The 16703-nt window shown below is 44.2% G+C and overlaps 1 protein-coding gene across 7 annotated transcripts in view; it reads left to right on the top strand.

Annotated features, from left to right (window-relative positions):
* IL17RA (interleukin 17 receptor A) overlaps window positions 1-16703 on the top strand; it is a 214092-nt gene that overhangs the window by 108102 nt on the left and 89287 nt on the right. For all 7 annotated transcript variants that reach the window (XM_085652194.1, XM_085652192.1, XM_085652193.1 and 4 more), the window contains one exon: window positions 106-230. In XM_085652194.1, the coding sequence (XP_085508320.1) occupies window positions 106-230 (125 nt within the window). The remainder of the gene's footprint in view (window positions 1-105; window positions 231-16703) is intronic.

Raw genomic sequence — 16703 nt, 5'->3', positions numbered from 1 at the left:
TCTGAGAAAATTATAGATTTACAAAAAGCGAATTTATTTTTCTAATTTGTTTCCTAATATTTATCTTACTCATTTTCTCTACCCTCTTTCCTCCCTCACCACCAGCCAGTGTCGTGTTTCTGGAGGGAGCGCAGCTCCTGGTATTGCAGACGACAGATAATTCGCAAGTCTGTGCCCAGTTCAACTTTGAAAATGAGTTGGAGGATCAGCATCGCCCAGATGGCGAGAAGGTGGGTCACCGAGTTAACATGGGGCTCAATCCATGTATTCAAAAATATCTGGTCAGTGTTTTCTGTGCTCTGCCATTAACTGAAGTCTCAGTCAAACATTCAATGCTGGCTGTAGTTCTTCTTTGGTTTGCATTAAAGGTTCAGTGATGTCTTGTATACGTTGTTTCCCCCTCCCTCTTTTTATTGCGTTCTCTACATACAGAGAAAATAATTTGATGAATTCTTGCCTGTGACATTTTGTTTATGTGCTAGAACATTTTATTTAAAGAAAAAAAAGGCATTACTACCTATGCTGCGTGCCTGGATAATGGCAGTAGGATGCAATTGGCAACATTTCCCAAGAGTGTGCAAGGGTTATAATGGTACTATTCCCTATGGTCTGTGTAAAAATGAAGATGACACTATTCCCCGGGTGATTGTAATGGTAGTAACTATAAGATAACACTCAGTGAGTGTAAATAGTATGGTTGGCTTAGGCTCACATTTAAATGGTGACAGTGCTAATGCCATGACCCGCTGAGCGACTGTAGGGTGAAAATGACAGTGCACTCCATTAAGTAGGAGTGTTAAAATTGCTGAATGTCTCAGGTGAGTGAGGGGCTTGGGAGTGGTCTTGAAGGTCAGTGATTCTCTCCACTTCCATCACTAACAAACATTCAATCTAAACTCATTGGTAATACACAACATTTATCTGTCAACTTGTTGGCTTGTGAATTTGGGTGAAGTCCTACATGTAGGAAGAGTGGTCCCCTTAAACTTGGAACGTAGGATGAACAATTTTAGTAGTGTGATGTAAATTTTCAAAGATAGTGACCCATCTATTTAGGCATGTTGCTTTTTTTGAGGGTGCATATAATTGAAAAAAGGGTGGCCCCCTCCCCAAATGACAGGCAATCCGCAGATATGTTTTGTTGAAGACTGTCTATTAAAAAAGAGACCTGAAAATCATGTTTTACTTGCAATGCACACTTGTTTTTCAAAATTGTCAAAAGGTATGCCTCTAAGAATGTTTAATGTTTACCGGAAAAACCTCGTAATTTGAAACCATATTGGTTACCTTTTTAAATCTGTATTGCCAACTCTAGATCTGTGGAGTGTGGTTGATCTAATTCTTTGTGTTTGCTGAATGGGCAGTGCTGAAAAATATCAGTGGAGCCACATTCATAATAAATAAGTATTAGCAAAGCTGATAGGTCTTTTAGATTAATCCTGTAATGCATGGAGAAGCGGCAATAGCACATTAAAGGCAGACCAATCTAAGTAAAGAAAATCGAAATGTACTGAAGGATCCCTTGCCTTGATTGATAGTTTTCATTTTGTTTCTATGTGAAAAACTAGGTTGGATAGGGTAATGTTGGCTTTTCTTTTTGAAATATCAAGTCACCTGACTGCAAATGGCCTAAAGTCTAGTGATACAGGATGATGGGTTTCAGGCCCCATTATCATGACATTGTTACGGTCAAACTCAATCACTGTTGAAAAGGAAAAAGAAGCTTGCTGCAGTACAAAAATATTTTAAAAAAAGGTTGATTTCAACATACAATGCATGTATAACAAAGAATTCAGTATGATAGTGTGATGTACTGATTGTACATTTGAAATGTAAAATGGCCCCCTAAGCTGTGCAATGCATCCACCCTATTGGCAACAGAGGGATACGCTTGATCAGCCTTAGGGTGAGTGAAACACCCCCCATTAGGGTGGGCTAAGATGTAATTGACAAAGGCGGAAACCAGTGGCTGAAAGAGGATGGAAAAAAATTGCCAATAGTTGAAGGAGGTTGACCCAAACCCCACTGGAAGTGAATCAGAAAAAAATAGGTTTGTTTGACTGCTATGCTTTAAAGTACAGGTGAATCACTGGCAAATGTCCCAAAAAAGAGGAGTTTTTTGTTAAACTGATCTGTTTAAACCATAAGTAAGCTGATGTGGTAATATGGGCTATGAAATGCAAACTCCACAAAATTCACTAACAATATGTTTTTGATTGCTTGTGCTTCCCACAGACTCCACACCTTTGAATGTTCTCCAGGTACCGGAGTGTATACAGAAAACATTTTCTCCAGCTCACTCTTTCTGCTAAGTAGCATTGTTGTGGCTCCAGCGGTGGATCCGTTCTTTCCACTAGATGCAATAACACCGATTCATATAAGGCACCTCTTCACTTGAGCTGAAGGCTCCCCCTCTTTAAAGAACACTGCATTATTTATAAAGCAGTAGCGGATGATAAACTAACTATCCTTCCTATAACAAGTCACCTGTGTCTTAGTCCCTCTACCGTTTGATTAGGTTTTTGATATAGAAACACAATACATATAGATTTATACTTACTGTATGCCCTGATGCCTGTTGATTTTTTTTAGATCTGGGATAGACAGCGCATGAACTGTCTCGAAGAGATATGTTTTCTGTGGGCTTCAGCCCACCCATAGGTTTCTCATTTGGTTGCTCCATTGTTGCTCTCATATCCTTTGTCCCCATTTGTCCGTGGCGTGCATGTCTCTTCTTGAGTTTAGCCCTCCCCCAGAGCATGGACCAAGTACTTGTGTCCATCAGCTGCTGCTTTTTTAGGAGCAACATTTTGCTTTCTGTTTGAGCACTTCGCCCGAGTGATTGTGTTTTTGCAAACTCTACCCCACCCATCGCAGAGCTCTCTCCCTGTAGCTTCCAGATGGTCAGCCTGTTGCTCCCTCCTTGCCCGTCCTCCTCCCATTTCCTTTTCCTCTCCCAGCAGCTTATTTCTGCATTTCTACCTGATATCATAGAGCACCCGGCTTAAAAAACACACTGCTGCATTTAATTATTTTATGCCCATACATTAAATAACTGAATCTACACTGTGCCTGAGGAAAGGTTTTTCTATTAGGGGAATGTAATGAGAAGAGAATTATTGCCACAGAGAGAGGCATTTAGGAGAGGTGTTCCCAAACCACCACCCCTCCTCGTGTGCCAGCCTGTGCTGATGCAGCTTCCAGGATATACGGACAGTTCCTGAGCTGCTGTGGGTTCGGCTGGGCAGTGTTTGCCATTTTACCTCGGCCTCACCAGGGTATTTCACATGTCTTTAAAATACCATTTGCATGCCTTTGTGAACAGGTTAACAAGGCTTTGTGTTTTTTCACTGGTTCCAGTACCCCCTGGGTCCGCACTCTGCATATTCCTTACATTTGTATTTTACTGTTACTACCACTGCGTGAAAAGGCATATCATGCTTAGGGTTGCCACCTTTCCACGAATAAAATACCGGTGATTTTTTTGTTGTTTAAAGAGTCTGCAAAGGCCTGGCCGTGATACTAAATAGGACTATAAACAAAGCTGTATGTATTTATTTATGACAATTTTTCTGTCATTGTTTATTTAAATTATTAATCATGGATCATTAATGCAGCTCTGTAACACTTGCTGTTGAAGTATGTGCAGATAAATACTAAAAAATACTGGCTTTAGGTGATTTTGCTTATTATCGTACCAGCCTGGACATTAAAATACCGGTGGTGCCGGTAGAAATCCGGTTAGATAGCAACTCAGTCACAAGACTGAAAGTTTTTTGCAGGATCAGGAAATTATTTATTTCCTCCAACCCTGATTGATGTCATAATAGCAATAGTTTAACTTATATCTGAAACCCTACTCGCCAACCTACCATAACATGCTGAGTTACTCCCAGTGTCTGGGAATACATCCTACATTAAGACTACTCACTTATCATTCTCACTGCTCACCCTTCACTTTCACACTCACCCTGCACTCACAGCGATCACATTGCACTCACACTTCTCACCATGCACTCACGCTGTTACCCTGCACTCACACCGTTCATCCCCCTTTTAGCCTGCGCTCACACGAGCACACTTCTCACCCTGCACTCACAGCGATCACAACATGCACTCGCACTGTTCACCCTGCACCCACACAAGCACACTGCTAATCCTGCGTTAATTCAACACTTTACTCACCTGTCACTCTTACTGCTCACCCTGCAAGCTTACTCAAACAAGCACATCACTCACCATGCATTCATCCCTCGCACCCTGCTCTTTCGCCCACACCCAAACTCATATGGTCACATCACTCACCTTGCAGTCACTCCTCTTTCTCTACGCTCACACTGGCACATTGCTCACAATGCACTCACATGGACGCACCACTTATCCCTGTGCTCTCACCACGCAAATGGGTACATCACTCACCCAGGAGTCACACCACTCACCCTGCACTCCCTCCTGTCACCTTGCACTCACACGGACAAACCTTTCAGCCTGTACACTGTTCACCCTGCCTGCACAGTCACAATAGTCTGCCGGAACTCACAGGGATACACCACTCACCCTGTACTAACTCCTCTCACCAGTCACTCTTACAGCTCACCCTTCACTCTCACCACTCACCGTGAACTCACACACAGGCACCCCACTCACCCTGCATTTACACCACTCGCACCCCCCTGCACTCACTCCTCTCACCCGACACTCACATGGGCCCTCCTTTCCCATTGCATTCTTGAAGCACACGCTACATTCACATCTGCACATTTTTCACCCTACACTCGCATCACTTACGCTGCACCCACTCGCAGTATTCACTATCATCCAGCACTTACATGAGCACAACTCTTATTCTGCACATAAAAAAAATATACGACTCATGATTATACACACATTTCTACAAAGGCACCCACAGAATATCTGCTCCTTTCTGTAGATGCCTACTTAATTCCATCTGCAACAACTGGTTGGTGAAAGAGGGGAGAGTGGACTGAGGATGTGGGATGATGCATGAGGGAGACTAAGCTGAGTCTTTGGGGTATGGTGCTGGATTGAGAATCATGTGACACCTTCAGCCAGTCCTGGCTGTCCATTCACCACAATGCTTCCTTCCGGGACATATAGTTTTTTTTACATTGTATTTTGGGTCTGAAAATCCCAAAATGCAAGGTGTTACTAAAGTCGTGGTTGCTGAAGAAGTTAAGCATTTAATAAGATCAACTGGATACTGTGATATTACATGTTAGAAAGTGGATTCGTTCATTCCCAATACTGTAACTGCTTGGTCCACATGTGAAACCAAATATAAGCCCCATACAGCTATTTTAAGGAAGTGTACTTTTCATTCACATCATACTTAGAACAATATTGACAAGGCAATATGTTATTATTTTTTAATAGAGTATAGAGAATGTTTTTATTAAGCTTCACTAAAACGCAACACGGGTATAGCAGAAGCAGCAAGGCAAGCTTTAAGCTTTTCTAAAACAATAACAGCAAAATCGCTAATGGAAGTGTGAGTGGCAGTGTGTGTGACAGAGTACAAATGTATAAAAGAGTGCAAGAGATTTTGGGCCACATGCATCAAGCTTTTTTCCTGTCACAAACGGGCCGATTTGCAGAATTGGCCTGTTTGCGACCGGAAAAAGCCCTTTTCTGATGTGATGCATGAACCCATTTCCACTAGCAAATTAGGTAATCACAAGTTTTTTGCGATTGCCTAAATTGCAAATGCATTTAGGGAATCGCAAATTGCGATTCCCTATATGCGATGCATCAAGCCTTTCCTAAATGCAAACTGTGCATTTAGGAAACGCTAATTACCATCAACGTCAAGTTGATGGTAATTTGCAAATGTTTTGAAAAATGCACAAAAGTGTATTTTTCAAAGTGACATGTTGCGCACACTCATGCCGTTAGGGCATGTGTGTGCGCCACATGTGGACACTTACCTTTTTGGGTGGGTTCATCAGGTGGGCCTTAGGCCCCCTTGGAGTTGCATTTGCAATTTGCGATTACAAATTTATTCCTATGAGCCTATAGGCCCATAGGAATGAATGGAGTGACATTACCTAATAGCGATTAGCAATTTGCGAATTGCTATTATTATTTTTTTAACACAAATTTTATTGAGAATGGCAGATACATTTCTGGCATTTCAGTAGACAAAGATTTTTACATTTTTAAAGTTATCAATAGCATAATGGTTACAGCTGTATCAGATAACATACATATGTTGTTTATTTCTCAGTCCCGATGTTATACAGTACTGTTTTCATGTTTTTAATACCTACATTCTTTATTTGTTCAGAATTTTGCCATGATATTGTACTATGTGATACATTTCTTAATACCCAAACCCCCCCTCCCAACATATACCCACACCCTAAACAATTCTATCAACACTAAAAACTATTGAAGCTGTGATCAATTTGCACCGTATTAGGCGCATAGTAGTATGTGTGTAGGACCTGGGGTCTCCAGGCCCTATGGGGCGGTAACGTGACACGAGCGGTCGGGCACCCAAAGGTCTGTGTGTAAAGCAACCATACAACACGCACCTCACATGGGACGAGGAACACACACAATAAGTGACGCCACACTGTTGGAATTCGGTGAATACTCAAGTTTATCCAAGTAGATCACGTTAGATGCAGTTCATGAGGTAGCAGTACATTTTATAAGCTGATATTACAATTCCTAGCGATGTACATGTCAGTCAGGAGCTATAAATGCTGGTCATACCATAAATGCAATTCATGAAATATCGGTACTGCCTGAGATAGAATTACCATTCACGTAGATGTACCCGCGCGCTTCACTCTCCTGTAGCGCCTTAGGGGGGTGATTATAGCGCTAGGGGCGCTACCCGGTGACGACCTCAGAACGGGGCATCTAGCACAGAGAGCTACTCGAAATCAAGGACATTTAGCACTTCAGAACGGAACATAAATAACAGAGCGCTACTCGTAATCAATGACAGTTAGCCCTTCAGAACGGAGCATAAATAACAGAGCGCTACTCGTAATCAATGACATTTAGCCCTTCAGAACGGAGCATAAGTAACAGAGCGCTACTCGTAATCAATGACATTTAGCACTTCACAACGGAGCATGAATAACAGAGCGCTACTTGTAATCAATGACATTTAGCACTTCACAACGGAGCATGAATAACAGAGCGCTAGACGTAATCACTGGCATTCAGCACTTCAATACGGACCACAAATACAGAGCGCTATTCGTAATCATTGGCGTTTAGTACTTTGGAACGGAACATAAAGAGCAGAGTGCTACTCGTACGCAATAGCATTCAGTACTTCAGGACGGGGCATGAAGCAGGGAGCGCACCCGGACTTGTGGGGCGAGTCTCTCGGGCTCCGGTGCAGTTCGTAGGGCACCGCGCTTCAGTGCAGTCACGGGGGGCACCAGGAAGGGATCCCTCGGCGGGGTCTCTCTGTCGCGATGACAAGGGGGACTCCCACGGAGAGGGAACCCGGGCTGAGGATGCGGTGTGGCTCCCAACCAGTAGGGGGCGCACCAGGGACAATCCCAGCCTCCGGGCTTACCTCGATCTCGACGTCGGAAGGCGTCCGCTCCCGCGACGATGGGGGGAACTCGTCCTCTGCCTCGCGCACCTTCTCTCACAGCTGCGACGGCAGCGACGGGGCCCCGGGCTTCTCCACGGGCCTCGTGACACGGCAGGGTACTTCTTCCGGCCTCCGGGCCGCTGCGGTGAGCGCGCTGGCTTCCACGTCACAGGGGGGGGGCTCAAATTAAGGAGGGGAGTTCCGCGCTCAGCGGAGCACGCTGCCGGGGGTCCCAGGTCAGGTCAGGGAGCGCAGGGGTCACAGCGCTAATACCTGGTCGATCCCCGGTGGTTCTTCAATCTGCTTTGCATAAGGCTTCAGGGCTCAGTCTGGACACGCAGTCTCAGCGCTTGGCATATAAGTTTAGAGTTCAATCTGGACACGCAGTCTCAGCGCTTGGCATATAAGTTTAGAGTTCAATCTGGACACGCAGTCTCAGCGCTTGGCATATAAGTTTAGAGTTCAATCTGGACACGCAGTCTCAGCACTTCAGTTTCTGTTCTCAGATGTTAGATGAAGTCTTGTTGGCGCAGATGTATCTGGCGCCCTTCAGGGGTTCTGTTACAGGGGGGTAGGGATGGAGAGGGCGACTAGGTCCTTCCTAGTCAGGCTGGCAGAGGTTCCCTGGGTCCTCCTACTGCTGGGCAAGATCAGTGGGTTTCACAGGGTCCCTCACTCACTTAAGAGGCAGCACCTAAATCCTGTCACTCTCAGAGGCATAAGTCCCTGGCTAGGCCCTACCGCCTACACTCCTGCGTGGATTCTTCCAGCTCTGCTTTACCCCACTGGCCAACTCAACTCAAAAAGTTCCCTCCCTCACTTAAGTAGCCCTAGGTCAGGTGACCTCTAGCCAAGGCGGCAAAAGTAAAACCCCACCTCCCTTCTAGAAGGTTCCAGCACATTCCAGGAGCTTCCCCATTCTACCTATGGGACAAAAAGGGGGGCTGGTGTCGCAACATTGTTGTGGGGTTCCAGCCAGCTCCTGGCAGCTAGGGTGCTACTATGAAAGACCACTCTGCAGTAGCAGGGGTCTGTGGCAGCCATCTTGGGAGAAGGGAGCACCTGCACCTTAACACTGATTGGCAATGGAAAGGCGCCCGGAGACCTAGTCCAACATAAAAATGAGGGTGGAAAAAATGAGGCACGGTCAAAAATAGAAGAGGACCACCCTAGGGCTGACAGGTCCAACAATGTGATAGTCACATCCGATGAGAAAGAGAGGGGCAGGGAACTAAGGAAGGGAAGGACGAGGAGCGAGGAAGGGGAGGGGGGGAACGGAGCGGGGACATCCCCACAACTCAGGGGCCCTGTATGGGTAGGAATCAATTGGCCTCATCACAATCTTCTCGTGTACTCTGGGGGTGTTCTGACATCTCTTCTGTTTCTGCCTCAAACAGTTCTATTAGTTGTGCCCATTCCAGGGATATTGGACGTTTTCTCAACCCTCTATACTCTTCGCGTTGCAGAGCCTCTCTCTCTGCTACGGCCCAACGGAGAAATTCTTCTCTCCGTGTGCCTTCACGTGGTGCCGTGCGGAATTTCCAGCGCTGTGTGATCAATCTTTTTGCAAGCATCAGAGCTATGCCCGCAAACCGGTGAGGCAACTTTGCTTTCTTAGGGAGCGGAAAAAGGCCCAGGAGACAGGCCTCAACAGTATCCCAGGCTGTGCGTTCTGTTAGTGACGACAGCCTCTGGATAATCTCCGACCAGAACCCACCCAGCACTGGACAGGACCACAACACATGAATAAAATCAGCATCCTGAACAGGACATCTCGGGCATTTCAAAGAGGTAGCTGGGTACATTTTTCATAGTGTTTTAGAGGTGAGATAAGCCCAGTGTAATATAAATATTTGTATTACTTTTAGTCAACAATTTCGAGAAACCCGTCTAGGGTGTTCTAGCATTAGGGCCCACTCTCTATCCTCTAATTATCGCTTTAGTATTGTTTCCCATTTTTGTCGGAGTTGCCGCAATGGAGTATTCAGATGTTCCCTCAGTCCTCGACATAACCACCGAACAAGATGGCGGCCGTGCCCCATTATGTGAATGGACTTCAGTAAATGAAAGGTAGTTGCGAATCACTATTAGGTAATGTTTAGGAATGGCAATTTATTAGGCGATTCCTACATGCATGAGGAATTGCGATTCCTAAATAGCGATTCATTAAAACCGCTATTTAGGAATCGCAATTCCTTATGTTGATGCATGTGGCCCATAGTGAGAATAACTGTGAGAATGTGTGAAACTGAGTGTGTGAGAAAATGTGTGTGTATGTGTTGGTATGTGAGTGTATGTGTGTTGTGCTTGCAAGTGTGCTGCTGGTCTGGCATACTGGAGGTTATTCTTGTCTTATGGACAAGAGCACTAATGCCATATGAATTGGAGGTGTTACCTATGGCAAACTGCAGGCCCTGACATGCTTTAATCACACCATCATTGCCTGTGGACACCATCATTGGCTGTGGGGACTCTAAATGCCTAATTGAGAAAGCCACGAGCCCAGCCATAAACAGCGGCAGAGAGAGAGAACACGTGCCACCACACCCGCCCTGACATGATTCACGTAATTTTTAGCATAATAGGAGGATCCATCGAAAAATGCTGGTGCTGAAGTTTAAGATAATTCTTGTCATAAGAGATCTTGTAATCGTTTTGTAGGGGGAGTCAATAGCAAAATGCTGACCCTTGAATACCGGAGGGAATTTTTAGAGGTACCTATGTCTATTGCTGACATATCCATAGCAAATTTCAGGCCGTGTCATATTTTATGTACTCCTTGGCATACTCTAATTCACTCCACTCTACGCCACCCTACTCCACTCTGATACTCCACTCTATGTCACTTTTGGCAACTCCACAATGCTTCACTTCACTCTATGGCACTCAAGTCCGCTCTTTGCCACTCCACTCTATGCCACTCCACTCTACGCCACACCACTCAACTCTACGACTTACCAAGACACTGTACACCCCTCCACTCTACTCTACGTCACTCCACTCTATGCCTTTCTAAGCCACTCTCCTCTATGCCACTAATGTTTAGCCATGCTATACAGCAGCCATGCTGGTGTACAACATGGCTAAAACACATTGGCACAGCCACTAGCTCTCGCTTTGCCAATGTTTGTTTTCTGTGTCATTCAGAGACCAGCCCGGAGTTTTCTTCAGTTTATAACGGCTCCTGTATTATTCTTTTGAAGCAGTATACCACCAATTTCCTGTCTGAATATTCTTGCATTTAGTTGGGGGAATTGTCACCACCACAGGTCACATGTTTTAACCCATGTCAGGAAATAGATATCACACATAACAAAAGCATAGAAAAAAGTGAAGGAAGGAATTTTCTTCTTCATTCAGGAGTAGGTGTTTTAAAGAGAAGTTCGACAGTTGGCTGCACTGTTCCCCCAGCTCTGGAGTCATTGTCTTCCTGTTTTGAACCAGTGTCAGTGTTGGAAACAGTTAAGCAAGCCAGCTAAATCCTCTCCTGCTATTGCTGCACTGATTGACTGTCTTGTCCGCTTCTCAGATGTCTTGCAGGCTGCCACCCACCAAGGCAATCCGAGCCTTTGACTTTTCTGGTGAGTCCTGCCCAGGCGCAGAATGAGACCCTTGTATGTAGTCAGGTGTTGCGGTGTCTGAGCTGTGGACCAAAAGCAGTAGGGGTCTTTCAAAGTGCATGTAGCCGGAAGCATCAGCTGGGCCCATTTTGGCACCGTTGACAGCTACACTGCAGAAGAGGTTCCTTTAACAGAAAATTCTTGTCCTAGGGCAAAAAAAAGATGGGTGATTTCCAAGCCCAAACACTTGCAGGTTAGAGCCTAACATTTGACCTGTTTCAAAGCCTTATTATGTGTTGAATATGCTGGCCACAGGATAACAACAGGATGAGAACTATAACAGTAAGGCAGACAGTTTTACCTCCTCAGCATTTCAGTTAGGCCTATATATTGACTTGAAAACTATAGTGGGCTGCCTACCTACCTTTTGGACATGCAGAGGAGAGTAATTAATTATCTTCTTTGATCAACATAACTGCATATGTGTTAGCACTTCTGTCAGTGCTCTAATAAACTAATTAAGAGGGTTGATGCACCGGGTCGACACTAAGATTTTGTGAGTCTTCATAAGACTTAGTCGAAGTCTAATGAACCTGCTGAGACACGATTGCAGGTTAAAACTTCATGCATTTATTTAAAATAAGGATCATTACAGAAAGAAAAAGACACTAGCAAAGGCAGTAGGTCTGGCGTTTTCACCAGGCTTTCGGCAATTCTTGTTTTGTTTTTGTCATGGCTTTTGCAAAACTTTATTGTTTGACAATCTCTAGACAGATTCCCAATCTAAAAAGAAATGACTAAAGGCATCTAAAAAAAGCACACATTACCATAGTACTCCCTGGCACTGAAGGGAACTACTTTGTGCGTGGATTTCTGCCACGTGCATGGACAGCATGCGTAACTTACAGTGAAGTCAACCAAGGGCTGAAGTGGGGTTAATCATTGCTCCTTGATGCATACTCGAGTGGGTCAGAGAACAATGTGAATGACTCCACCACAGGCAAATGGATGAAGTAAAGCTGAAACACCTATAAGTAACTATGTCATACACACAATTGTAGGAAAATTAAAAGGTCTTGGCTAACACTGACCTCAATTTGTTGTGCCATTGGCTTCCAGTCTTTTGCCTTTGAGAAAGAACAAAGGAAAAAAGAAGGAAAGAAAGAAGAAAGGAAAGAAGGAAGCAAGGCAAGAAAGAATGAAAGATGAATAAAAAGATAGGCGGAAGCCAATAAGGATAGAAAGACAGAAAGCAAAAAACATTAAAGACTGAAAGCAAGAAAGAAGGGAAGAATGAATGAAAGACAAAAAGAAAGAAAGCAAGAAAGCAGGAAGGAAGGAAAGAAAGAAAGGCAAAAGGAAGGGAAGAGAGAAAGAAAGAAGTAAAACAAGAAAGTAGTAATGAAAGCAAGAAAGAAGGAATGACCACAAATACGTTAATAAGGGATTAATGCAAGAAATAAGGAAATAATTAAATCAATCAATCCATTAGGATTTGCACAACGCTGCTATTCACCCGCGAGGGTATCCAGGCGCTGAGAGACATGCTGCTTGGCTGAAATCAGTTGGACAACCAAGTCTTGAGTCCTTTCTGAATTCCTGAAGTGAGGGTGAGGTCCGGAGGTGCAGGGGGAGGCTGTTACAGGACTTCACAGTGAGGTGAGAGAAAGAGCTGTTTCTTCATCAGATGCGGGGGTTTTCTGAGCGAAGTAGAGGGAGGCAGAGCGCAGGTGTCTGGAGGGTTGGTGGAAACTCAGGCTTTGGTTGATGTAGGCAGGTCCTTGGAAAGAAGGAAAATAAGAAGGGTAGGGATCAATGAAGAAGGAAGGCAAGAGAGAAAGAAAGCTAGAAAAGAGGAGTAAACAAAACAGAAAGCAGGAAAGTAGTGGCGGAATAAAAAGAAAGAAGGAATGAAAGATTAAAAGAAAAATGGAAAGCAATAACGAAAGAAAAGAAGAATGAAAGAAAAAAGGAATGCATGAGAGAAGGAAAAAAGAAAAGCAAGAACCAAGAAATGAAAGAAAGAATGAACGAAAAAAAGGAAAGAGACTGAAAGGAATGACGGAATGAAAGTAAACAAAGAATGATAGGAGACAATGAAGCAGTGAAAAAAGAAAAAAAGCAAGACAAAAGGAAAGAAGGAAGAAAAAAGAAAGAAGGGAAAAAATTTAATGAAGAAGTGTTGCAAATTAAACACGATAAAGGCTGATTTTCTTCCTGGGCAAAGTTTGATAAAGAATTATTGGTGAAATAGAGTCCAGAATAAAATATTTTCTGAAGCATTGTCTGCTTATGAATTCACATGAATAATATATTGAAACATTCGATAACTTAATGCAGAATGGTTTCACATGGATGTAGTCTTTTGTGCTGTGAAATACCAGTATTCAAACAGTAAATAAAGGTCAATCCAGAAGGAATTTACAATAGCATTGACAGGAGGAAGGAGCTGATAATGCGTGGGATGTGGCCTGCGCTCACATCTGGTACAGCGTCCTGCTGTCACATCAGATTCTAAACACAAAGCCTACATGATAGTAATATATTTTAAAAAGCATTTGCACAGAAGGCAACTAGCTGTGTAAGATTTTCTCCTTGTGAAAGAGCAAAATGCAGGCACTTAACCCCTTCGCTACTAGGCCTTTTTCCCCCCTGTGCTAGGCCTTTTTTGTCTATTTGGGGTAGTTTGCGCTTAGGCCCCTGTAACACTTTGTCCTCATAAGGAATCCACTCCAAATTTGGGTCCTTTTCTTCCAACGTCATGGGGATGTTAAAGGTACCCAGGGTTTGTTGATTCCCCTGGAGGGGACCCAGAATTTAGCCAAAATACAGCTACATTTTGTATTTTGGGGAAAAATGGGCAAAAAGTGCTGCCGAAGAAAGCGTCTGTTTTTTTTTCATGCAAACGGTATCAACAAAGGGTTTGTGGTGCTGAAATCACCATCTTCCTAACTTACAGGGACAGACGGAATTTTGTCATAAAACCAAAGTTTTTTACACAGTTTTGGCATTTTACTTAGGACATAGCCTATTTGTGCTTTCAACCTCCCTCCAGTTAGTGGTAGAAATGGGTATGAAAGATTTTTTAAAGCAATATACCGTTACATCCGCTGGACCCTTCTGGTTGTGGGGATATATAGGACTTGTAGGTTCACCTGGAACCCGAGGTAATAACAGTTGCTCTACAATTCTGTGTTCCCCTAGGTATCCCGATAAAAATGGTACCTCACTTGTGTGGGTAGACCTAGAGCCCGCGACAGGAAACGGACAGAAACACAACGTGAACACACCACATTTTTACAGTGAAAATCAACCCTTTTTTTGCAAAGTGCTCAGCTGTGGATTGTGAATCCTAGCTCTGCTGGAACCTTGGGAAACCTAGCAAAACCTATACATTTTTTAAAACTAGACACCCAGGGGAATCCAGCAGGGGGTGACTTGTGTGGCTCACACGAGGTTCCGTTACCCAGAATCCATTGCAAACCTCAAACTTTGTAAAACAAAAAAACGAATTTTCCCCTCATTTCTGTGATGGACAGTTCTGCAATCTGCGTGGGTCCACAAACTTCCACCCACCGTGCATTCTCCATAGTCCCCCAATAAAAATGATACCTCACTTGAGTGGGTGGGCCAAGTCCCAACGGCAGGGAAGGGTCCAAAAGTATTGTGGAGACATCAAAATTACTTATCACAAAACGACCTGGTTTTGCAAAGGGGCACTATGGCTTGTGTGGATCACCCAACGTTTCCGAACCCAGAATCCTCTGCAAACCTCAAATTTAGATGAAAAAATCAAATGTTTATCAAATTTCTGTGTCGGAAGGTTGTAGGATCACCGGGCTGACAAAAATGTCCTACCACTCAGCGTTACCCCAGGTCTCCTGATAAAAATGGTACCTGACTCGTGTGGGTGGGTCAAGTACCCACGACAGGCAAAGGCCTAAAACATATTGTGGAGACATCAAAATTACCTATCACAAAACAACCTGGTTTTGCTGGGGGGGGCAGGGGGGGGTGGTGGGGTGGGGTGGGGGGGGGCACCTGGGTTTTTGGCCTCGGCCCGCCGGCCATTTAGGGAAACCTACCAAACCCTACCTTTCTGAAAACTAGAAACCCTGGGGAGTCCAAGGAGGTATGGCTTGCTTGGATACCCCAACGTTTCCCTAACCCCTGAAAACCTCACATTTAGCTGAGAAAATCACTTTTCCCACACATTTTTGTGTGGGATCACCGTGCCGGCGCAAATGTCCTACCACCCAGCGTTCCCCTTGTTCTCCCGAGTAAAATGATAGCTCACTTGTGTGGGTGGGCCTAGGGCCTGTGACTGGGAAGGGCCAAAAACATATGGATTAAGGGTATGGCACATCAAATTCTAAGCGCTACCTTTAAAAAAAATAATTGTAGCTGATTCTGCATTGGACAGCCAGCTAGGCACATTACGAAAAAAAGGTCAGTGCCTAGTGGCTTGCTGCTGTCCTGGAGGGGAGGACGGGGGGGTGGGCAGATCAGGGGGGTTATTGCCCTTATATGCCCCCTTGGATGGCAGAAAGACTGTTTTTTAGGGGGGTGCAGGCATTGGTATGCCCATTCTGAGCAGCCCCCACCCCTAAGTACAAAAAAAACAGCATAATCCCTGGTGCCTAGTGGGATTTCTGCCCCCTCCCCGAGGGGCAGATCAGGGGCTACTGCCCCCATCTACCTCCTGGAGGGGGCAGAAAGACTGGCATTTGTTTTGGGGGGTGGGGGCATTGACATACCCGTTCTGGGCAGCTCCATCCCAAACTTTGAAAAAAATTAAATCCCTGCTGCTTAGTGGGGTTTTTGCCCCACCCCCCGAGGGGGGGGGGGGGGGAAGATATGGGGCTATTGCCCCATCTGCCTCCTGGCGGACAGAAAGAATGTAGCAATTTGTATGTGGTGGGGGCAAGGTTTCCCTCTAAAGAAAAACCAGGGAAAGACTAAATACAAATCAAATAGACAGACTGATATAGAGTCTGCTCAGTTAGAAAGCCAAAGACAGTCAAAGTATAAATCAATAAACCGACTAGCTCTGAGTCTGCCCTTTTAAGAAAACCCAGAGAGAATTGTCTCTTCTCGAAAATAAAGCAGATTTTATAATGTTTTGGTGTATAGAAGCCGCGCACATTTTATGGTGGATAACATGAGATAACAGGGTTGCACTGTTACAAACACATAAAGCAATCAATATTCTGGTAAACAGGATACTGCTAAATACATCAACTTCCTAATACATTTCATTGGTTTGGTTATGCATAAATAATTAAACAAATTAACATTTTATGTAACTCAGCAATACAATGGCTTATTCAGCTAATGAATGACACACAGAACATCATGAGGTAACCTTAAAAAGTCGCAAGAAAAGATCATCCTGAATATTGCTTACTCAAGAGACAGAACAGCTTGCTCACATGAAATAAACGTGCACTTTTATTCTCCAAATATCAATAGCTGTCAATGCAACCTGACTGTGACCTAGTTCATGCTAACAAAAGTATGTTTAAATTAGGCATTATTTTCTAACATGTAAAAATGTCCTT

This window comes from Triturus cristatus, chromosome 4_1 (genome assembly GCF_964204655.1).
Source record: "Triturus cristatus chromosome 4_1, aTriCri1.1, whole genome shotgun sequence".
Classification (NCBI taxonomy): Eukaryota; Metazoa; Chordata; class Amphibia; order Caudata; family Salamandridae; genus Triturus; species Triturus cristatus.
Note: the sequence above shows the minus strand (reverse complement) of the source record. Positions and strands in the feature narration are given on the sequence as shown.